Source organism: Ascaphus truei, chromosome 4 (genome assembly GCF_040206685.1).
Source record: "Ascaphus truei isolate aAscTru1 chromosome 4, aAscTru1.hap1, whole genome shotgun sequence".
Lineage (NCBI taxonomy): Eukaryota > Metazoa > Chordata > Amphibia > Anura > Ascaphidae > Ascaphus > Ascaphus truei.
Window position 1 is genome coordinate 373360913 of NC_134486.1, and position 25990 is coordinate 373386902.

General features: G+C 42.2%; 1 protein-coding gene across 2 annotated transcripts in view; it reads right to left on the reverse strand.

Annotated features, from left to right (window-relative positions):
• The window catches only part of LOC142492168 (uncharacterized), a 67055-nt gene extending 44413 nt beyond the window's left edge, over positions 1-22642 (reverse strand). Inside the window, exons 1-2 of one of the 2 annotated variants that reach the window (XM_075594843.1) lie at positions 21924-22642; positions 12893-12955 (exon numbers count right to left, since the gene is read on the reverse strand). In XM_075594843.1, coding sequence (XP_075450958.1) covers positions 12893-12955; positions 21924-22093 — 233 coding nt within the window. In that variant the 5' untranslated portion in view covers positions 22094-22642. The remainder of the gene's footprint in view (positions 1-12892; positions 12956-21923) is intronic. The other variant, XM_075594844.1, reaches the window with a different exon arrangement.
• Positions 22643-25990: the final 3348 nt, after the last annotated feature.

Here is a 25990-nt window from a genome sequence, read left to right on the forward strand (position 1 = left end):
AATCAGTTGTGTGTTCGTTTCTATAACATCTCAGAATGTATAATAATATATATACACACACACACACACACACACACACACACACACTGAGTGAGTGTGAGTGTGAGTGTGTGAGTGTGAATATATATATGTATATGTGTATATATATATATATATATATATATATATATATATATATATATATATATATATATATAGTACTATATAAACTGGTATACACAAACTAATACACTTCATGCTTCCTTGTGAAAACACTATTTTAATAATACAGGCCTAATGTTTGAGAAATATCCTAAGTATGAGACTCTAACAGTATTGTGCTTAAACAAATGTTTATTACTTAATTCAATCATGTTTCTCACCATTTAAATAGGTTTCATACAAGGTATACTTAATGCCATCAATGTTGTGTGTACTCCTGCAATATAAAAAAAAATAAAATATAATATATAAATATATATATATTTTTATAAGAGATATATTTATATATATATATATATATATATATATACACACGTATTTAAACTCATGCAGACAGGGAGTTAACCAGACTTTCACATACACACAGAAATGTAAGCGGGGAAAAAACATTTCTTTTTGCAGGTGTGTTTTTACTGATATGCCTGGCTAAGAAATATTTTCACACACTGGTCTTTGTTAGTTTTCAAAAAAACACTATGTGAACGCATTCAAAGTCTAGGGATGTTTTTCACAAACGAGATAAAAGAAGGAGAAATGTTTCTCCCACAGTCCCATATCACGAACCACAACTGTTAACCAAATTAGACAAACAAATCCAATTGGCGTTTGAAATAAGGAGTCAAAGTAGTTAGTTTTGTTGACAAGGAAAAACAGGAGTTTGTTAGCCATTCAGCACATTCATTTTGATGAGCAAATAACACAGACCTGCACACAGCTTTTGTGCTACTCAGACATGGCTGATGAATTCGTTAACAATATTAATCCCCTTTTAGGGTATAAGTACATGATCTGTGAAGCCATCTTGAACAGTCGCGGACAGAAAGCAAGCACACGCCAAATCGATGATTTCATTCGAGCAAAATATCCTTATTACCAAGACCGTAAGCATGCACGGAATTTTAATTCCTCAATAAGATTCACTTTATCAAGTAATGACTTTTTTGAACGTGACCAGGATAAGCTACAACACACCTATGGTTTCTGGAAGATTGCCCCGGAAAAACAATTTCTCCTGAAAGACGGCACTTATATTGTCGTGAAAGGCATATTTATTCCTAATGGCAATAGCAATGTATCCGCTACTACTGATCCGTTTGAATCGATACGTGCTGCAATATCTGCAGCCTCCATTCCTGAAACCCACATTGTACAAGAACAAAAGTACTATGATTATGTACCAAGCCTTTCAGCTGAAAATGCATTGGAATGGGAACCGGAAGAAATGAACCTACCTCCCGACCAATTATTTGAAGAAAGCAGTGGCGATTCCTATGAGCGCATCCTGGAGGAGATATGTGCCATACTGGATTCAGCGGTTGGGTTAAGCGTGGATGAAAATGCCTTGCATTTCTGGAGCGACCAGTTGCAGCCAGGCGAAGAGTTAATTCTAGAAGAATGGTAAATATAACAATCGTTATGCGTTGACTCTGCGTTTAAATTTTTTTTTTTTTTGTAACCACCATTTTCACTTTCAATGCGTGGATACAGCGTAACATTGCAGACTGCATAACATGTAGCGATCACAAACAAATTGTTTCCTAATACAATATAGTAGGACCTGAAAGAGTAGTACACATTGCTGACGGAATAAATATACGTACTTTCCTATCCCTTTAAACATATTAGCAACATTTTACCATTACTCTAACACATACCTGTTTTGTTATCATGCAACATCTACAACATTGAAAACCGGGTCCACCACGTATGACGTGGGACCCTTGTCATGGGCCAAGGCGTCCTTAAAAAGGATTAGTGATGTAAGTCCCGCCCCCAAGCGACGTGCGCGCCTCAAAGCCTATTGGCTGTCATGTTTTGTTATAGTAACGGTAACTGCAGTGTGTGATGCGTGCGGCTCAGTGTTTGTAGGCGTACCCTGGGCGTTAGCCGAATGTTAATTGAGTGGGAGGAGTGTTAGCGTGCGTTTCACGCTGGCTTAACATGACGTCACACGTATTGCATTTGCGCATTGTGTTATCGGCCGTGCTTTCTGTTCAAACACGTCTGTTTAAAAAGAATACAGATGTACTCGTTTAGAACGAATGTAGTTTCGTCTTCATTGTATTTGAAATAAAGATGTTATGTTTACTGGTATTTTCAACATGTATTGAACGCACAACGTACGCTTTGTTTTGCGCATGCGCTAACAGTTAGTGGAGCCAAGCGTGAAGTGCGTGCGCACACAAAGATGTGCGCGCACATCTTTCAGTATACAGGCAACGTTCACTTCTTATACATAGTTATGCCTGCTACAAATTTAAAGAAACATTACATACTGATGAACAGTTTTACTTCTAACATATAAGTGAGTGACGTGTGTATCTACACAATCATATAGAGCTGCGTAACGCGTTGTCACGGATGCATATCTAGTAAGGTGCCATCTTTGACCATCATGTGTTTGCTGTATTTCAGAGATGTCGGGGAAGATACAATCGGATCAATGTATGATTTCAGAAGAGTCTACCTTTATATGAGATGATTGTGAGGAGGAGCCACCGACTACTATACTACATATGGAACTAATTTTATATTGCTTGCAGCGCTTATTAACAAACAATTAAAAATGTGATACCCTTATGCCTATATTGCATAAGCACTTAATTAACATAATGATGTTGCAAAAGAGTGCCTCATGAATTTTTATTGAGTGTTCTTTAATGACTACTAACATTTTATGACATGGTGTGTTTTATATATAACAACCATTCCCACTCTGCTAACACATTTGTGTATTCTAATATGTAATGGAACGTATGACTGTCGAAACTATGTAACAATAATAATAATAATATGAGCATGTTCATGTATAGGGCTGCTAGTTGTACGCAGCGATTTACAGACACATGTTTCAGCCTGAGGTCCCTGGCCCGTGGAACGTACAAATGTTTTTTTGCCGCATGAGGCACAGGGAGATAAAGTGACTTGGCCAAGGTCACAAGGAGCCCACACCGGGAATTGAACCAGACTCCCCTGCTTCAAACTATCAGTGCCAGTGTGTGTCTTTACTCAGTGAGCCACTCCTTCTCCCAATGTAAAGGACACTTACAACCAAGTAGCCATTTATTTTTTAAATCTCTTGTTACATGGGTATGTAGATAAAATGGTTTGGGACTGTAGCAAATAATGTTACTGGCCAGATGTTATGGTCCCCTCCAATGCATGATGTTCTGAATATGACATCACCATCATGTTATGAAGTACGTTTCTGTGTATATTTCATTAACCTAACTAACTATAGTTTACTGTGTTTATTAATCGTTTAGAAATACATAGTATAGTCAATATGATGATATAAGCTACCATAATAAAGCTGGTGTTATCATTTGTCGGTGTTATACATGGATCCTACACCAATTGATAGAGACACAAACAGTTGTCTTAAAAAGTGTGTCTATGCTAGTGATGAATGTGCTCCCGTAAGTAAACAAATAAGTACAGTTATCCCCTTTTCTCCAACCACCTCTATATTACATTAATGGAAATTATAAGGAAACATACATAAAATGTGATGAAATGTGAGTAATCATTTTGTAATACAATGCACATGAAAGCTCAAGAGTAGCTAAATGCATATACATGATACAGAAAGTACATATATGTAACATTTGTGTTTAAACCAATATGTTGGGTTTTTAGTTCCAATAATTATAGGAAGATTGAGGTAGCCACATCTTATGAGAGATGTCAGCAAATATACATACCATGATCAGTCATACTGGAGATATACCTATAATGCAAAGGAACAATATATAAATTGCAAACATTGACATGCCATCTTCAGTACCGTAAACAACACAGCAAAGTGTGTATTTGGTGTTAAATGTACAACACCATGTATATTTCATGACATTCAAAATGTAAATCAGCCTGGTGTACACATCATCTGGATGTACATGTTACACTGCACCAATAACATTGTATGTAAGCATACTAGAAGCATGAATGATTATGGGCATAATATGTGTTTTGTCTTAGCATAAGGAATAACACAATGCTAAAATATTATTGCTTTGTTACCCAAGTTGTATTCACATACACACAACTAAAGTACAATTGAAGAGGGATTATATAACCTGTGCAACAATAACATACCGGTGCCACATCCCTTTGTGCACACAGCAGAGAAAAGAAAGGTGTGCAACCCATATTCATCTGTGTCCTAACAGAAGGTTATATAAAGAAACATTATTGTTAATATAACATAATTAAACTATAAAAGTAGTACTAGGAACATATGAGTTTGTACTTACAAGAAAAAAATGAATTGATGAGATTCTGTCGTGTCTGGCCACCACTGGCTGTTTGTTCATTTTCAGCAGCTACATGGGTGGGATGCTCGTCTACCAAAGCCTCAGCTAGGTCTGACTGTACATTGTGCCTGAGTGCAACATTGTGCAAAATGCAACAGGCAAGGATAATATCAGACACTTTTTGAGGCTTGTATAGAAGAGCCCCACCAGTTCTGTCCAGACACCTAAACCTGGTCTTGAGTAGGCCAAATGTCCTCTCTATAACAGATCTTGTAGATATATGGGCTGCATTGTACCTGTCCTCTGCTTCAGTTTGAGGGTTTAGCACCGGAGTCAAGAGCCACGGCCTAATTCCGTATCCTGAGTCACCTATAATGAATGGAGCACACATAAGCTGACATTAGTGATCAAATTGTACAATGCCAACATTCCTAAATCAACATGTGTTTTGTGTTAGAACATGTAAATATGTACTCACCCAGCAGCCAACCAGGTTCAAAATGTCCCTCTTCGAACGCATGGAAGACTGAAGAGTTCCTCAGGATAGAGGAATCGTGACTGGAACCAGGGAACTTGGGTACCACATGCATTATCCTCATCGTGGCATCACATACCACCTGTACATTGAGTGAATGGTAGTGCTTCCGATTGCGGTACACATGCTCACTCTGACTAGGTGCAATCAAAGCAACATGTGTGCAATCGATTGCACCCAGCACACATGGTATCCCTGCTATATTATAAAAGCCAGTCCTGACTTCCAGCCACTCTGTCGCCTCTGTAGGAAAATGAATATAATTCCTAGCGCGTCTATTGAGTGCATAGAGAAACTGGGTCAAGGCCCGCGAGAATGTAGATTGCGAGACCCCGCCCACTATGCCCACAGTTGTCTGGTATGACGCGGAAGCAAGATAATGTAATGAGCACAGCATTTTAACAAGCCCAGGGACTGCACGACCTCTGGCTGTGAAAAAATCTAAATCCCCCCTTATCTCCTCATAAAGAGCTAAGATTGCTGCTGAACTCAAACGATAGCGACTTACAATCTCCTCCTCACTCATCCCATCTAACAGGGTTCTCTCCCTGTACAGACGCGGACGAGGCACAAGTTGTCTCCTCTGTCTTCTCCTCTGATCTCCTGTCCCTCTACCTGTCCCTCGGCCTGTCCCTCTCCCTGTCCCTGTCGTATCCGCGTCACTGTCACTGTCCCTCGGTGTGTCCCTCCCTTGCCCTATATGATTGTCTTCATCATCAAGCATGTCATAGAAAAGAATGTTCCTCCGTCTCCTAAACATTCGCAACATTTTGAAATGAGTAGCTGTGAATGAGCAGGTAATGTGCGTCCTTTAAATAGGTATGTGATGATGTCAGGTGACATAGTAAAATGCAAGGTGTTACATTAACATAATAAAGTACTTCTGTGGCAAGCTGTGTGCACTTGTTGTTCTAAGTATTTGTTGTGTGTATTCTGCAGGGAATGATGATATTTGGCAATGATGTGACGTGAAGCTTTGTACAAAGATTGCTTGCAAATAAATAGTTGCATGTGCAATGCATGTAACACTTGTGAACGCAAGAGTCAGTCATGTAATGAGACAAAAAGGCTGAGATTGACGTGGGAAAAGTTTTGTGTAACATGTGTAATTATCCATGTTATTGTGACATGTTGGCAACAATGAATAGTCGTGTGCATATGCATGCATTTGTGTAAGGAGGATAGTTGGTATAGAATGAGTTTACAAGGTGTCCCAATGATGAATTACTGTACATGTGTGTATAAGTTAGGTTGAAGTGCTTGTAATGCAACGGTTACAATGTAAACATGCAATGTGATTGAGCGTCCAATAAGTGACGTCATGAAAATAGGGAGGACCCAAAAGTATATGTAAACATGAGAAGACAGATGTACATGAACGTTTAAAGATGCGTGTCACATTACAAGCATTGTGTAATGTAAAGGAAGATGAATATACTGTGTATGAGTGACATGTGTGACATGTGTGACATCATGTAAATAATTGTCGCTGAGTTGAGTAAAATGTGTGATATGATGTGAGGTTCTCCTTTAAGAGTGTAGTATAGTATTTTCCCTTGCCACATCATCACATGATGAGTAATGTGACCCGCAAATGCTGCAAACATGTAAAAGTCGAATGTTATGCAAATAAGACACATCAGCTGTGACACAATGCAGGGAATGCCCCCACACTGTAATGCAAATCCCCCTTGTATTGTGAGCAATGAAACGTAAACAGTACTATACTGTTATACGTCCCCGCTCCATTGACTTCCATTGATGTACAGAAGATGTTTTTTTTCTAAGTGCCGTTCCGGCAGCCTTAGCGATCGTTCTCCCGTCCAAACTGCCAACTTTAGTTGGCGGGAGAAATCGGCCATAACATCTCAATTTCGTAGTGCCGATCAGCCCCGATAAGCTGTTTTTTTTTGTTGAATCCAGCCGATTTAAAAAAGTGGCGATCAGTGTCGAAAACAGGCTTATCGGCAGGCGACTGGCCATAACCAAATTATCGGCTCCGAAACCTGGCGATATGAAGCACTTATCGGCGCTTACTGAATCTCAAACCCAATTTTGGCTATAACATGGCCATATTTCCCTTATCAACGCTTACTGCATGAGGCCCTGTATCTTTTTAGGCGTTTCATATCAAAAACTTAATGTAAAGTGTTGGTGTTCTATTCTATTGTCCAGAGAGGTCCAGAGATGAGTACACCACTGCAGTCCGTGTTCAAAAAACCCGACATAACGTACGCTTATTTAATATGGTCAGCAATTAGTGCAGCAGATGATAAGATGGCCACAGTTGGTCAAATTTATCAATATTTTATCGAAAATTATGACTTTTACAAATTTTCTCCAGATGCTCATGTGTGGAAGCGTGCAATAAAGAAAAAGTTATGTATCGATCCGTGTTTTTTTCCTATTGATCCCGCACCTGGTGTTAGAGGAGGGTATTGGTGTGTTGCGCCTTAATTTTCCAGTATCTTTGATCATGGAGACTTCACAAGGTGAAAGGTCATGGTAAAACCAACTAACCCTTGCTGTCTGTCCCCGCCTGGATACCTGCAGCCTGAGCAGGATTTCACGTACAGATACCAACAAGCTTGCATGTACCAAAACGTTTTCCAGCCGCATCAGCTGTCAGCTACAGGTGTAGCAGGCCCGCTGTCACCTGTCAACTACATTTATAATCAAGAATACTGGACTGACAGTGGCTCGGCGCCATCCGAGGCAAAGTCTATGGTGAGTACAGCTGCTGTATTTTATTCTTTTTTTAACATATCAATATCAATGCACAGTCAAGCAATTCTCCTGTAATCAATCACTTTGCTTATGGTTATTTACAGTAGTTCTATTATTTTAGTCAATAATTTGCGAAAATGAAGTCCAGCAATATCATTGGCTGAGCAGCTTCTTCAATAGATACTGAACAATTGGTGGACAGCTAGGCGCATGCGCATTGGAATCTTGTTGAAACGCATATGTGTGTCATCACATCTAGGCGCATGCGTGTATGTGAACAAGAGACGTCCCCTGAGAAAATTATTGTTGGGACTGACCGAGTGTACTGTGGGGACTGACTAATTTGAGCCAACCATTACAGTAATACTTTTATTTTTCCTCAGAAAAGAAACTTTGTCATCAGGCGGAGAACGGCAAATGGAGGGATTTCGATGGATTGCTGAATCTGCACATTGCTGAATCCGGCGGCAACAATTTAGTGGCAGTGCCATTTTTATTGATTAGGATAGAATAACTGTGAGCTTTATAAAAAACCTGAAACAGTATGCTGTTTTTTTTTCATACAGTATACACTACTTTTTTACATACTGCTGCGGCAGCTTTTATTCTAAGAAATCACCGTTTTTTCCCTGGCTTGTTCCTGGAATGCGACGCTGTTCACCCGGAGCATGCCGCGTTCCTTTTGCGTTCCCAGCCACGGGTCATGCCCGGCTGACGCGCGGTTGATGCGTTTATTGATAATGGTTCAGGATTTAATAGGCTGCAATGCTTCGCGTGTCCGCCAGATGGCAGAAATTCATGAATTGTAATGCGCATGCGCTTCAGTAATGTGTCGACTTGCAGGTGTTTCGTTAAAAAATGAGGAAAATCAGGCCTTTTCCTGGCTCGGATTGATGCAGGGGGGCTCCAGAGCTGATACCCAGGAATATCAGCACCCGAGGCCCCCGGCATGCATCCGAGGCAGGAAAAATGCATGTACAGCCCACTTCATTACCTTAGCGGCTAACCGATAAGGCAATAAAGGGGTTAACCCACCGTGCCCGCTTTATTGTGGGTAGCGGGGGTGGGTGAAGGGGGTATTTGGCCCTTGGTGTGAGTTTAGGACTTGCGGGGGGGTTGCGGGTGCACTTAACCCCTTCACGTCATGAAGGGGTTAACCCCTCCCGCTACCCCCCGCAAGCCCTAAACAACCACTGTTGGAGCTAATACCCCCTTCACCCACCCCCGCTACCTACCCACAATAAAAAAAATTCACACACAGCAGCCCCACAATAAATAAATAAATCTAAATAAATAAATAAATATATCAATATATATATATATATATGGAACAAACAGAAGGGAAAAAAGCTGTGCCTCTAAGGAACAAATGAACTATGTATGTCTATGTTGGAATATCTAGTGTAAAACCTAAATTGTCTAAGCAATAATGTAAAGGTTATAAGGACCTATAAACATAAGATAGGCCCATAACAAATATACAGCAACAACACATGAAAAAAGCAACTGAAAGGATAAACCAGTCCTCAAATAGTTCCGATGATTAATATGGGTGCTGGTGTGCAGGGTCTCCGGCAGCTCTCAGTGTGGACCACCACGTCCACAAGATATCTAAAAAGGAAAAAAGAGGAGAGAGCGCACGCCCATAGCGTAATAGAGTAAATTTAATGAAGGGAAGGGGGAGGGGGGGGGTTAAAAACGCACTTACAAGAAGTACAATAAAAACAAGCAATTGTGATAATAATCACCACCATCCGGTCTAACTGCAAGCTCTTGGGGCAGTCCCAGGCTCCGTTGGTGAAGGAGCAGTGTCTCAGCAGGTTTCCAGGACTGATGTAAATATCCGGTCAAAGTGCAGACTTTTGGGGCATCTTTTGAATCAAACTCATGTTTGTTCTCCAATGAGGGGTACCACGTATGCCATCAGTAGCTCTATCACCTGTCTCAGCACTTATGTTGTGTATCTTATACAGTGCGGTTGTAGTCTGAAATATGTTGGACGAACCACTAGGACTCTGGGAACTCGCTTCCTAGAACATAGGAGAAATGTTACTAAGGGTCTCAATAACCACAGTGTCCCTCGACACTTTAAATTATTTCATCAACAGAATCCCAAGACCATGCAAAGTATGGGAATAGAGACCATTTCTCCTTGTGTTCTAGGAGGCGACCGGTTCAAGACGCTCTGCAGGCGGGAATCCTATTGGATTCACCAATTGGGCTCTCTCAATCCTGGGGGACTAAACGAATGTTTAGACGTTAGTACTCTAGTTTAGTGATTCCTTGGATGCCTCTTCCTGTTCTCCTCCTCTGCTTCTCAGTCCATCCCTTGTTTGGATCTCCTCCAGAGGTCCTCCCCCCCATTCCATTCCCTCCCCCCCCTCCCCCCATTCCTTTCCCTCCCCCCCTCTTGTCCCCACCCTCCTCCCTCCCGTCTGACAAATGGATGATCTATTCACTAATATTACATTTAATAGCACAATCATGTTGATTTATAAAATAGATATTCTTAACTTGGGTCACTGGGTTTAATAGACGGTACAAGGTATTTATCCTTATATACACTGTATAACACAATAAAAGTTTCCACATATATAAAAATTGATATTTACTTAATTAGAAATTCACTTAAGTATGGCCAAATAGGGCCTGGTAGTTACCATTATAGAATGGATATAAATAGCTATATAGTTTATAGTTTATAGTACACATATAATATTTCATACACTAAACGTATCTCACTTGATCACAGTATAGCACATAGATGCAGAAAAGCTTTCCGGGCCCCTGCCTTTTTTGTGGCATACAGACTCCAGTAATATATATTTTCCTTTTGAATTTATACTTTCATTTGTATTAATATTTATATTCGTATCTATATTTTTAATTTTATTTTTAATTTTACTTATTTTATATTTATTTCTATTTTTCTATCCTTATCCCTATTTAATTTTATTCTGTCCTTAGTCCAATCACAAGGGACCATAATAACTATTATTAATTTTATACACACATCAGGGTGTAATATTTACTATTTGATTATTTGTGGTTGCATATGTATATATTGCATTGCATTTTCACTACACTTTATATAATGTTATATGATCTCCTTCTATCATCAATATTTAAGTAATATACACTACCGACACACTTTATTGAAGTGTGGTTGGTACCGCAAGCCGGGAAATCTCCCGGCTTGCTAGTGGCCGCCCCTCGGCGTGCCGCGCGTCATAGACGCGCGGTCACGCGTCATCGGGAGCGTGCGCCCCCTGCACGCGTGTCCAGGGGCTCCCCGAGGGAGCCCTGGTGTCCCGCGATCGTGGGACAGCGGCAGGGGGTTCCGGGGGACCCGGCGGACCCGGCAGCGGTAGGGAGAGCGCCCCGATCGGAGGGCGCTCTTCCGCTGCTTCGGCGCGCGCCCGTCACACTCGGGCGCGCGCCAGGCTACTGCTGCGGCACAGAACGGGCAAATGCTCGAATAAACTGTGCCGCAGCAGTACTCATCACTGGCCTGTGTGTGAATCATCCCGCTTTATCTATAGGTGGGGTCTAGATATATATAATCATTGCATCATGTTGATGCATTGCAATGTATCCCATGATTACAACTGATGGGGTCTGATCCACATACAGGATTAGTATTTTCAATTTGGGTTTGAGCCCTAGAGAATTATATTGTTTTATAATTGTTCTTTGATAATTATTTTATATCCCATATATGTTTAATTTTGTGCCATCTGTTTATATATATTTAGTAATCTGATTAGCAATTGAATGTATATCTCAGTTCCACCTCCTTAAATCATCTCCTCCAATCCTTTCAGGGTTAAATATCTGTATTTTATGTAACTATGTTTTTAATATTGTGTAGTAGCACGGAAAACGACTGCAGCTGAGGAGGGGCGTTTTTTTCATTAATTACCATCATTGGGGTGTGTATATAATACCGGACCTCCCCCTCTCACGTTATTCCTTTGAAAAAGTTAGCCGAGACTGACGAAACGCGTCAGGGAGCGTCATGACGTCAGACGCACTGACATTGAAGTCTATACCCAGCGCTGGAGCGGACTGATCCAAGCGCTAGTGCTACAGGCACTACCAATACGGAACTTTTGTCTTGGACTATCTACAGCACACCAGCCCTGGGAAACTGTACGCTGCTCTTTTGCCAACGGAGCCTGGGAATGCCCCAAAAGTCTGCACTTTGACCGGATATTTACATCAGTCCTGGAAACCTGCTGAGACGCTGCTCCTTCACCAACGGAGCCTGGGACTGCCCCAAGAGCTTGCAGTTAGACCGGATGGTGGTGATTATTATCACAATTGCTTGTTTTTATTGTACTTCTTGTAAGTGCGTTTTTAACCCCCCCCTCCCCCCTTCCCTTCATTAAATTTACTCTATTACGCTATGGGCGTGCGCTCTCTCCTCTTTTTTCCTTTATATATATATATATATATATATATATATATATATATATATATATATAACAACAACCCCTATAACCCCTAACATACACATATACACTGGCGACACACTTTATTCGAGCTCGGCTAGTCCCACGAATTCGGGTATACCCGGGTGTATTGAGGTTTGTGACTGTTTTCTGCCCGAGTGCATTGAGTTATTTTCCGGCAGGGATTGAAGCATTTTATTCCCGCTGGCTGCAATACTGCACAGTACATATATATATATACTGCATTACAATTCATGAATTTATGCCATCTGGTAGACACGCGAAGCATTGCAGCCTATTAAATCCTAATCATTATCATTTAACAGATCAGCCGCCCGTCAGCCAGGCATGAACCCAGGCTGGGAAGGCAAATGCAACGGGGCTTGTCAGAGGTGAGGAGCGGCGCATTCCAGGTATCTGCCAGGTACATACTGGGTATTTGCTCGAATAAAGTGTGTCGGTGCAGTATGCACATAAATGATACTATAGGCCGGCGGGGGCCCTCGGGTGTTACCCGCAGGCCTGCAGTACCAATTATGTGCCCCCCCCCCCCAATTAATGAATAAACACATACATACTTTTAAAGAAATACCCCCCCCCCCCCTAACACATACAGTATAGTAATGGCCACAATTACTATTATCCACAAAGGGATAATAGTGAATGTGCCCATTTTAAATACATAAACAGCAATAAATACATTAAATACATATAACACTCACCCATGTCCGGCTGCCACGATGAAGGCCATCCTCCTCTTCATCCTGTTCATGCCCCCTTCGCTGCTGCAAAACAGACACAAAAATTAAAACATCCAAAATAATGTCCCCTAACCCCTTAATCACCATAGCGGTTATTAACTGCTACAGTCATTAAGGGGTTAACCCACCCTCACCCACCACTCGGGATGCCTACATTCCCTCCCACACTAACCCCCCACCCCGTGAGGCCTAACCATCCTCACCCACTATCCACAAGGGAGGCCTACCCACATACCGTTGCCCCCACCCCACACCCAGTACCCACAATAAAAACAATACAGTGACCCACAATAAACATCATTATATTTATTAAATACATTACCCTCCCCCTGTGCCCCCCATAAATACAAGATTTATCCTTTTACAAACAGGGTTCATAACGCAGCCACACGCGAGTCCCCGGTGGGCTGGCGGGGCACCTGACAGACCTACAGGGTACCAGCAGCCCTTTTCAAACAGGTTCGGGAGGCCTGCTGGTGGGTCCCGCCAAGCGCCATGACCCCCAGGTGGTCTCCTTGGGTCACCGTGGGCCACAATTGGGTCCCCACGGTAGGCCCAAGGATGTCTGGGAGCCCCGGGTCAGACCCACAGGTGTCTGCGGGGCCTCGCGTGGTTCCCACGGGGGTCTGGGGAGCTCACGAGTGCTCACTACGGGTCCGCGGTGCTCCCACAGAAGTGGGACCACAGCTTCATCCCCGCACCTATGGGTCGGCGGTGCCCCCACGGAAGTGGGGCCATCGCTTCATCCCCACAGACTACGTGTCTGCGGTGCCCCCACAGATGTGAGGCTACCGCTTCATCCCCGCATGTGTCACCCGTGGAACTACCAGCCTGATACCCGTGAGATACCCGAGCAGACCCGCAGGTGGTCTCCAGAGGTCCCACGCAGAACCACGGAACAAACCCTGAATGTAAAAAAAATAAACCTGGCCTATACAATCAATACATACACCCCCCCCCAACACCTACAGTACAATAATGTGCAAAATAACTATTATCCAGATATGGATAATAGATTAATTGCCATTATTAAAAACATTAACTAGCATATTCAAATAAATAAAGTACTACTGACCTCATCAATAAGAAGTCTCTGTCGCCAGCAACATCCTTGTCTTGCCCACAAAATACATAGCCAATACAAAGCCAATACATTGCAAGTACATTCAGATATCAATTAACCCCTTAAACACCTTATCGGATAATAACCGCAAAGGTAATTAAGGGGTTAAGCCACACTGGCCCGATACCCACCCTTCACCCATGAATTTGTACAGTGACTTCATCATGCAACTATATATATATATATATATATATATAAATATATATGTAGAGGTATCAGTAACGTGTTAGCCGAGCTTCAATAATCAAAAAATAAATAGATGATACCGTTCTGTGGCTAACGAAATGCTTTTATTTGTGCGAGCTTTCGAGATACACTGATCTCTTCTTCCGGCGATGTTACAATGAATGAAGCAAAAGGTATACTTAAAAACAGTGTCTCTTGGAATGTTATCTGTGCTGTTCCTTCCCCCGGTGTGGATGTGTTTTATGGCTAGAGGTGTCAATAGGTTACTGAAAGCAAGTGAAGAAAGAGTGTGTATGTGTATCAGTGTGAATAAAAATTAATGGAGAGCCCACAGTATATACAGTGCTTTACACAAGGTGTGTGTGGAGTGGATATAAATGGTGTGGGTGGGTGTGGAAATGTGAGAGTTTGTAGTACAACTAAAAGTGTGTGTGGATACTTAGTGGTCCCTATTGGTGTATAGGGATGGAAAAACAAGGAGTATTAGTATGTGTGAGAGACAGCTGTGTGTGCGTACATATAGCACAGTATGTACAGACATGGCCTTTAGCGCTCATTGGACGAGAGTTCTCTATTGTCAGTTGTCTTTCTTCACTTGCTTTTAGTAATCTTTTGACACCTCTAGCCATAAAACACATCCACACCGGGGGAAGGAACAGCACAGATAACATTCCAAGAGACACTGTTTTTAAGTATACCTTTTGCTTCATTCATTGTAACATCGCCGGAAGAAGAGATCAGTGTATCTCGAAAGCTCGCACAAATAAAAGCATTTCGTTAGCCACAGAACGGTATCATCTATTTATTTTTTATAAATATATATATATATATATATATATATATAGAGAGAGAGAGAGAGAGAGAGAGAGAGAGAGAGAGAGAGAGAGAGAGAGAGAGAGAGAGAGAGAGAGAGAGAGAGAGAGAGAGAGAGAGAGAGAGAGAGAGAGATACAAAGTTTTTTTTAACATGTATATTTATTTATTTGTGGTATATCAGTTCTTGCCACTGTATGTATGTATGTATATATGTCTAGAGAGATATATACATACAGGGTAAGAAATGTTGTTATTTTAAAAGCTTGATTTGATGTGTTTTAAATTAATTTGGCTATGCTGCTATGCTTCAATATGTGTATAATGTTTTTTACAATTAGATAGATGTAATCCTTGGTATTGTATTGTGTGCTTGTGGTCAGGGTTAGCCTTGGTTTTAAATTTTGTATTCTGGTTGGTACTTATATTTTTTCACATGCTAAATTGTTCTGCCCCAGGCTTGAATTAGTTAATTGTTTAATTGTTCGGGATGGACTGTCAATTGTTTAGGGATGTAAATAATGAATGCTAATTGATTTTTGTTTACTTGATTGGTTAAAATAGTTTATTGTTTGGAGGTATTTGTATTTTGCTTGCAATGATATTGTTAACATTCATTTGCAGAATGTATATGGTGCATAGATTTTATGCATCATACTGTATATACAATGTAAATGCAATGTATTGATTGGAATGTGAGTTTTTTCATTGGCATTTGATGATTTAGATTGTAAGATCAGTTAGGATTATTAAAGGAAATTCATTTTAATGTAGTGTGTCTGTATGGAGAAGTGTTATTTGTAGTACAGTATGGTTTTGATAACCCTTCTACATTTATTTGTATATTGGTTCATCATGTGTGTGTGTGTCTCTCTCTCTCTCTCTCTCTCTCTCTCTCTCCCTCTCTCTCTCTCTCCCTCTCTCTCTCTCTCTCTCTCTCTCTCTCTCTCTCTCTCTCTCTCTCTCTCTCTCTCTCTCTCTCTCTCTCTCTCTCTCTCTCTCTCTCTCTCTCTATATATATATATATATAGTTGCATGATGAAGCCACTGTACAAATTCATGGGTGAAGGGTGGGTATCGGGCCAGTGTGGCTTAACCCCTTAATTACCTTTGCGGTTATTATCCGATAAGGTGTTTAAGGGGTTAATTGATATCTGAATGTACTTGCAATGTATTGGCTATGTATTTTGTGGGCAAGACAAGGATGTGCCTGGCGACGGAGACTTCTTATTGATGAGGTCAGTAGTACTTTATTTATTTGAATATGCTAGTTAATGTTTTTAATAATGGGCAATTAATCTATTATCCATACCTGGATAATAGTTATTTTGCACATTATTGTACTGTAGGTGTTGGGGGGGGGGGGGGGGGGGGGGGTGTATGTATTGATTGTATAGGCCAGGTTTTTTTTTTTTTTACATTCAGGGTTTGTTCCGTGGTTCTGCGTGGTACCTCTGGAGACCACCTGCGGGTCTCCTCGTGTATCTCACGGGTATCAGGCTGGTGGTTCCACGGGTGACACATGTGGGGATGAAGCGGTGGCCTCACATCTGTGGGGAAACCGCGGACCCGTAGGTGCGAGGATGAAGCTGTGGTCCCACTATAAATATTTTTTTGAAATGATTTAGTGCGGTCCTCATAATCAGTCTATTATGACTGTTATTTAATGATGTTTAAGGTCACTAACTGGTTAATTTTTGTACCAAACTTTTTAATTGATTCATCAAATTATGCAAATTACCTTGGTATAAATACTATTGAGGGACATCCAATGGGTAACCCCTGATGAAGTCATCATAGATGACGAAACGCGTAGGGCGTGGCTAAGGCTGAGGTTGTCACTTCCCCACGAACTTTACCTTTGCGGGTTGCTAGACGGTGCAGGCTGTGTGAAGCTGTGAGGAAAGAAACGCTGGATCCTCTTCCCCTAATGTCTCACTGACCAGAAGCAAGAAACTGGAGGTGCTAGTTCCCGGAGGGATTTCCTGTGCGGTGCACCCGACCGGAGGGACGTCATTTCCGGTTACTCAGACCATGCGGAGAGCTGACAGGAGATGACTCCATTGCTGATACCAGACGGCAGTACTGGCTTATGAGAGCCTATCTCATACCTGCTTTTAAACCCTGTACTTTTGTGAGTGGGCATTTGACTGTTTTTATTGGTCTATAAACTATTTGTTATACTTTAATGCACTAGGTGTGCGCCTGTTTCTTTTATTTTCTTTTTCATAGGTATCAACAGGGAGTAGTGACCCCTTTGAAACGGGCTGCCATATATCTGGATGCTTTGTTCTGGAACAGGACTTTGTGCTTTCTGAGGTTTTTTAGGTTTTTCATTCAATTTTATATATTTTTTATTAAATTTTTTACTATATACTTTTTATATGTTATGGTTATTTAGTATTATTTTTAAATATTAAAGTATTAGGTCTTTGTTATTGAACATTTTAAATACGTTATAGAACATATTACCCTTGGATAATACTGGTTTGGATTTAATTCACCCACATATGCCACCCCATTGGATGCTTTCATAGTTGGTTTTCATTAATCACAGTTTTGTATAGGCTGTATTAGAGGCGCTACTTCGTTCTTTTTGTTTTGTTTGATATATATATATATATATATATATATATATATATATATATGTATATATATATATATATATATATATATATATATAAACAAATATTCAATCTCGTTCTGTGGCTAACTAAATGGTTTTATTTGTGCAAGCTTTCGAGATACACTGATCTCTTCTTCCAGCGGTGTTATAATGGATAAAGTAAGAAAATGTTACTTTAAAACAGCCTGGAATGTTATCTGTACAGTATATTAAACCAATCCCACCCCCCTGTGCAGTATGCGATTTATGTCTTTTGGTGTTAATGTTAAATGGTCCCTGAATGTTTGTGATGTAAGAGTGTGTGTGTGTATGTGTGTATGTGTGTAAATATAAATTTATAAAGCGCGCAAAGTGTATACAGTGCTTTACAAAAGGTGTGTGTCTAGGGGGAGTGTATACCAATGGTGTTGTTGGGTGTTGAAATGTAAGAGGGTGTTGCATTACAATAAATGTGTGTGGCTACTATGTAGTCTCTATTGGTATATACTGTAGGGATAGAAAAGCATAGTACATTTGTATGTGTAAGAGACAGGTGTGTGTGCATTCATATAGCGCAGTATTTATAGACATGGATTTAGCACTCATTGGAAGAGAGTTCTCTTGTGTAGTGGCTCATAAAACTGCGGTATTGGTTAAGGCCACCGGTCACTGTTTTCCGAACAGTTTTGATAAATTTGTAATCATGCAACCGTCTCTCTTTCGGTGTTCTAAGATTACCTTTGAGTATGGACACCTTCAGATTGTTCATCCTTTGGCCAGAGTCAGAGAAATGTTCACCGACAGGACTGTCTTTTGTTCCGCGTGTGATGCTGTGGCGATGCAGGTTCATTCTCTTGTTTAGCCCCTGTCCTGTCTCACCTATGAGGTAGAAGCCCCCTGGGAATTTCATGCACATGATAAGGTACATAACATTGCTGGAGGAACAGGTGAACCTTCCTTTGATTTTGTACTCCAGATTCCTGTGTGGTGTTTGTATTGTGCCCGCTGTGTGGAGTCATAAATCGCATACTGCACAGGGAGGAGGGAGAGGTTTCATCCACAGATAACATTCCAGGCTGTTTTAAAGTAAAACTTTTCTTGCTTTATACATTTTAACATCACCCGAAGAAGAGATAAGTGTATCTCGAAAGCTCTCACAGATAAAAGCATTTTGTTTGCCGCAGAACGGTATTGAGGATTTGTTTTTTGTTTTTGATTATTATATATGCACTATAAGGGATTCCAAATGTTGGGGGTAATTTGAGATGGGTAATGCAGCTTTTGTAAGGTGCTTCCCAACCTTTAAATAGTAGATTCAATTTCTAAAAGTTAAAAGAGCAAAGATACAAGCACCTCCAATATCTTAGTACAGCTAAACCCCGTTATAACGCGGTCCTCGGGGTCCACCCCGAGACCACCGCGTTACTAACGGGGTCGCGCTAATTAAAAAAAAAAAAAAATGGCCGCCGCATATTTACCCCGCGGTCCCGGCTTTCCCCTGTCACCGCGTGACAGGAGATGGGAGGGGGGATTCCCCTCCGGCTTCAGCTTCAGCTACCCCTGTCACCGCGTGACAGGAGATGGGAGGGGGGATTCCCCTCCGGCTTCAGCTTCCCCTGTCACCGCGGGACAGGAGATGGAGGGGGGATGCCCCTCCGGCTTCCGCTTCCCCTGTCACCGCGTGACAGGAGATGGGAGGGGGGATTCCCCTCCGGTCCGGCTCCCCCCCCGCCGCAGCACAATACCCTCGCGCCGCAATACAGGGTCGTCCTGCCCCCCCCCCCCATGCCCCCCGCACTGCACCGGGCCATCCCACCAGCCCCCGCAGCATCGGGGGCCCCGCAGCCATCATCCCCCTCCACCGCAGCACCACCCCCACCGGCACGCCCCCCCCCCCCTGCAGCCACATGCCTCACCAATCATCCCCAAGGTAAGGCTGATTTATGTATATGTGTAGTGTGTGTGTGTGTGTGTGTGTGTGTGTGTGTGTGTGTGTGTGTGTGTGTGTGTGTAGTGTGTGTCAGTGTGAGCAGTGTGTGCAGTGTGCAGTGTGTGCAGTGTGAGCAATGAGCAGTGTGTCAGTGTGTGCAGTGTGAGCAATGAGCAGTGTGTGTCAGTGTGAGCAGTGTGTGTGCAGTGTGAGCAATGAGCAGTGTGTCAGTGTGTGCAGTGTGAGCAATGAGCAGTGTGTCAGTGTGTGCAGTGTGAGCAATGAGCAGTGTGTGTGCAGTGGGCAGTGTGTGTCAGTGTGAGCAGGGTGTGTGCAGTGTGAGCAATGAGCAGTGTGTCAGTGTGTGCAGTGTGAGCAGTGTGTGTGCAGTGTGCAGTGTGCAGTGTGCAGTGTGCAGTGTGTGTCAGTGTGAGCAGTGTGTGTGCAGTGTGAGCAATGAGCAGTGTGTCAGTGTGTGCAGTGTGAGCAATGAGCAGTGTGTCAGTGTGTGCAGTGTGAGCAATGAGCAGTGTGTCAGTGTGTGCAGTGTGAGCAATGAGCAGTGTGTGTGCAGTGTGCAGTGTGTGTCAGTGTGAGCAGTGTGTGTGCAGTGTGAGCAATGAGCAGTGTGTCAGTGTGTGCAGTGTGAGCAATGAGCAGTGTGTGTGCAGTGTGCAGTGTGTGTCAGTGTGAGCAGTGTGTGTGCAGTGTGAGCAATGAGCAGTGTGTGTGCAGTGTGTCAGTGTGTGCAGTGTGAGCAATGAGCAGTGTGTGTGCAGTGTGCAGTGTGTGTGCAGTGTGTCAGTGTGTGCAATGTGCAGTGTGCAGTGTGTGTGCAGTGTGTGTGCAGTGTGTGTGCAGTGTGAGCAATGAGCAGTGTGTGTTTTTTTTTTAAAACGGGAGCCACGGGAAAACCGCGTTATAACCGAATCGCGGTATAGCGAGGCGCGTTATAACGGGGTTTAGCTGTATATTCATTAAATAATAAAGCAATGTGGTGATGTCACACCAAGAAGTTTGTTGGGATACCAGGAAACCCTAAGCATTTCACTGAGATTCGGTCAGCTTCCTCAGGGGTTACTGATGTGGTCAAAAATTGCATCACCTAATCACATTGAGACCTGGGTCTGGGACATCAGGGACCATCATAGAACTTTCAAATAAATGCTTTTACTTGTGATTTCATTTATTTTATTATTTATTTCATATTTCATCTTTTCATAATTATATAAATTTTTTGAAAGTGGTTGTCCACTTGCCTTGTTATCTTTTAGACACATAGTTTACTTTTAAACAATAAGAAACGGTTTGTGATGTCATTGCATGGAATAGCAGCTTTTGCAACTATTGCGTTTTTTGTGAGAAACGACAAAATGACAATATCATTCCATAAAATAAGCAATGAGGTTTGAAGTCCCATAAACTCTTGCTCTTCCCGACCTCCAGTGACCCCCATCCCCCCGGTTACCGAGATATTTGTTGTTTTTTTGGGGCCAATTTGGACACAACAAAACTACACACGTCTGGGGGTCGCAAATAGAAAGTCACAAAGTCACATATGCACGATGTTGCAACTTTCATTTGGTTGCAGGAGTGATCCTTGACCCCTAGGCCATGCTGAGGAGCAGTGGACAGGACAGTCCGTTGATCAGGAACCTGAAGTGCCCAGCAAGAGAGTGGACCACGTATCAGCTGCGGGATGACCTCCCCCCCTCCCCACCAGGTCAGTTCTCTTATGAAATGCAGGGGTCTATTAATTAAAGGTTCCCTGCTACAAAACTGTGGAAAAACTAGTGCAAACAGTGCCGGATTTTGCAAAGTATATGCTTCCATTGTTTCAAATGGGAATAATTTTTTATTGATAAAATAGGTGTAGCTTTTCTGCCTCAGTTTCGTGGCGGTAGGCTTTGATAAATGACCCCCGCAGCCTATCCTGATGTTATAATATTCATTGACACTAACAATAGATTAAAAAGGATTTAACCCATGCACATTCCCTATGCCAGCAAATTCAAAATTGCGTAACCTTTTTGTTTCCTGAGGAGCCAGCAATGCACATGTACAGTGTTTTTGAGCCAGTTTTGCAGCCAGCAGACTTTGATGATTAAACCCAATAAGGGTTTCAGTTTCACCCTCTTTTATTTGAATACTGTGTAACGGTTTTTCTGGACCCACCCAATCTCACATTGGCCCCTGTGGTCTACCCAGTCCCCATTACATGGATGTGTCTGGTGGTGCACCTGTTGGCTACAGGACTCCTGAGTCTCCCGCATGATGTTAGTGGGGATATCAATCAAGACAGGCAGATGAGGTAGTGTGCTTAGAGTCCTACTCACATCTGATGCAGCGCCTCCACCTTATCAGGATCTCTGCGGCCGCAGGGGGATGTATCTGATGAGGACCTCCTCTGTGGTGCCTCCTTCTGTGCAATGACTCCACACTTACACAGCAAGGATTTGGTGAAACTGGGCATCTTTATTGCACGTTCAGGCAGACTGCCCCTCATAGCGGTCAACACTTAGCCGCTCATCTTTGGATTGACCATCTTCTGGAAGGTTCCTTCTGCTCCTTACTAAATTGGTGGTCCACCTCTCCCATTAAGGGAGACCACAACTGTGCCAGGTCCCTGGACACAGTGTGTAAGCAGCTTGTCTCTCTGCCACTTCAGCTGCACAGCCTCTTGCTCTTGCATCAGACACTGCACTGTCTGGCTCTGGTCTGAGACACTGCAACAGTGTTGCAGACACTCCACATGGCTCTGACTGACTGACTAACTTTAGGAAGTGCTGTGCAATATATCAGCTTCCAGAAACCACCCACCTCTGTGTCAATAGTAGTGGACACAGAGCATGCTGTCACTTCCTTGGCTACTATCTTACACATCACAGGGGTTGAGGGCAAACCTCCATGATGGCTACTGGCAACCCTGCCCTTTTAACAGGAGTTACTGCACAGCATGAGGGAGATATGTACACCAATTTTACACATGGCTACAACTGTTATTAGTCTCATGTTTGCAGTTCTTTCTCACCGTGTCTGGGGTTTCCATCAACTGAACTTCTCTCTCTATTCAAATTCCAACAGTCACTTTTTGCTGCCAACTGCCATAGAACCCCACACAGGCGGCTCCTCTGCAGGTTCCACACGCAGCAGCTCAGCTCTTGCAAAGTCTTTTTAACTTTAAATTCTTGCATATTGGAAGGGTGTCAGTTTGACCCCCTTAAACATTCTCTTACCAAATCTCCCCTAAGTACAAAATCATGTTGGCTCGTATGTTAAGAAGTCTATCTTACTCTGTACACTATGTAATCTAGTGTGAACCTTTTCTGTTGGTCTCCTAAAGGCTAACAGAACCTGAAATTAATTGACTTGCTCAGAACCTAGGTATTTGTAATACTTCTTCAGAGGGTTTTACACATTAACAACATAAATGAACAACATTGTTGCAGCGTGTCCTACAATGCATCTCTTCACAGTCCCCTCTCTTTTCAGCCTCCTCATGCTCTGCATGGACCTCATACAGATGTTAAGGGGAATTTGCTAAAATAATGGTGCAAAAAAATATGCACCAGATTTATCAAAACAAAAAAAATCCTATTATTTCAATGGCGGTTGTTTTCCTTATTGATTCTTGTTTATTTACTTTAGCCTCAATTTTGTAGATTTGGTAAATAAACTCAATAATATAAACAAACAAAGAAGCTATTGCAATCTCATTGAGTACATCTTTATTTACCGGAAGAAAACTAGAAAGAATAATTGGAAATAGTGATCCTAGAAGAGTGTGAGAATACAGATTATTTCTATGTAGTTCCCAATGAATTGGTGCAACACAGGTTTCTTGCTGTTCCAAATTATTTATTCTTCTAGAGGCAGTAATAATAAGCTTCAGACAGTACAGGAAGTGCAGGTTACAAGTAGAGCACAACGCCTTGGGATAGATGTTTCTGTTCTACCCGATCTACAGTATTCCCAAACAGTCATGATATAGCTTTTTTCCTAGCTACAAATTAACCTCTACGTGGCTTGTTAGTATGAAGAGAAAGCTGCGAGAACAAATAACAAAACATATCGTCGTTGTAAAGGTAAAACTCATTAAATGCACTTTTTTTGACCTTTTTTTCATGAAAATAGGCTTAGTATAGAAAGCCTGAAAGATACCTAATCTTCAGAATTTTACATATCAAAATACCTTCCTTTTAAAGTACATAATTTTTGCTGTCAAAAAGATCATTTAATCGCCTTTTCCTCAGTACGCAAAAAATGTGGTTAATTACTTTTACCTCTACAACGATGATATAATCATTCTTGAAGGTCGTTTTTCTTGCACCGGACACAGGCTTACGTCACTCTGGTGTTAGTCCCACTTGTACCACAGCAAATTTGTTTCTTTTGCATTCCATAAAACTTTGTCTCTGCAATATTACAGAACTTGCAAATGAATTTACAGTAAACTGGATTTAGAACCACATAAATATATCCACAAGTGTATGTATACATATACAGATATACCATCATTTACCTTTGCGTGGGTCTCGCGGAGTGCATCTGATCTCCCGATGTTTTGTCAGCTGTTCACAGCTAACTCGCGAGTGTGCGGCGACTGGGAAAAATTGAGTTTTAGCGTTGGTTGCAATACTCTGCAGTAATAAAAGGTGGCGCTAGTGTGCTAGTGTCTTTAAATCTAAATGCAATGTAACCCATCCCTTATTCCCGTTCATTTCGTATATGATATGATTTCCCATATATTTAAATGTAACCCACCACTTATTCCCCTAAAAACTTCAGATGACTACAAAGTTTTTTTTAAATATATTTTTTATTAGATTCGAGTAAATTACAGTTTAGAGATAATGCACAAAGACTTGTTCGAGTCGATCATGTAGTTGGGATGTAGGTTCATCTAGTTTTCGGAGTTGGTTGGTCCAGACTGGTAATAGTATTGTGGCACATACTCAGGTTGGAGAAGGTATTCTGGTGGAGTCAGGTACATTGGTTGGAGCAGATACTCGGTGGAGCAGGTACTTGGTGGGGACAGATTGGCGTGATTGGTTCGGGAAGCTCTATTATTCAATCTCTTTCTCCTTTGAAAGTTGCAATCATCGAACATACCAATTGTGGCAGGGCCTTAAACCCTGTCTAAATAGGGCTCCCAATAGGAAGCCTGTATCTGACTTATGAGTCCAGCAGGGAGATGGTTAATTGGAGCTGCAGATAATTAGCCAGGCTAGACCTGGCTAATCAGTCAGGTAGAAAAGCCTCTGCTTAAACTGCAAGAGATCTCTCTAACACTAAGGAGGTGGGTGCTGATTAGAGAGAGATCCCAAGGAACTAGACCCTCTATTCCAGGACCCACCAGAGGGTGCTCACCACGGACACCAACCCAGACCCGGAATGAGGGCAAGAGCCCCTGATTAACAGGTACCGCTTTGGACTTTGGCTCAGAGGCTGGTAAGAGGCCTATACTCCCAGCCCTGGAGAGAGGGACTGGGAAGTGTGACCAATGTCTACCCCATGACATGTGACAATCCCCCAAAATAACATGGGGTTTTAAAATGGCCGCTTAAAAAAAGAAACCATCTACATTGACGCCTGTGAGAGGTACAAACTCTGCAAGTGAAGTCTGCTCACCTGTAGGACTACCAGCTGGGGTTCTAGCATATATGCAGAAAATCTCTGCAATAGCGCCTCCCAAGGTCAGGGGGAAGAATACACCTGATACCGCCAAAATGAAGGGCAAAATATGGTGTTCCTGTAATGAACTCAGCCACATGGAAGATTGTTCCTTCCGGTCATACAAGGATACTGATGATGAGGAGGATATCTCCACCTGGCTCATCAGTCAGGTAGAAAAGCCTCCTGCTTAATCTGCAGGGGATCTCTCTAGCACTAAGGAGTTGAGTGCTGATCAAAGAGAGATCCTAAGGAACAAGACCCTCTATTCCAGAACAGTCCCTGGAACCCACCGGAGGGTGCATCCCACGGACACCAACCCAGACCCGGACTGAAGGAAAGAGTCCCTGATGACAGATACCTCTTTGGACTTTGGGTCAGAGGCTGGTAAGAGGCCTATGCTCCCAGCTCTGCAGAGAGGGACTGGGAAATGTGAGTAAGCCCTTACAAAAGGATAGGGTGTTTTGTTTATTTGTTTGCTGACAGGAAGCTGTACTGTTTTAAAGCTATTGGCTAAATAAATGCCAATGTTTATTTCCCCAATCTATGTCTCTCTAGTTGTACCTCTGCACTCGTCTCCTACATCGATCCATGATGAGTGCAGTGCACAGCACCAGCCCCTGTTGCCGGGGCACAGTGTTCTAATTAAGCAAACATTAATGCTTAAAATGTCGAATATAATTCCACCAGCCTGTTTGGTTTGGTGTTTTTGCGTAGAATGAGTACTTGT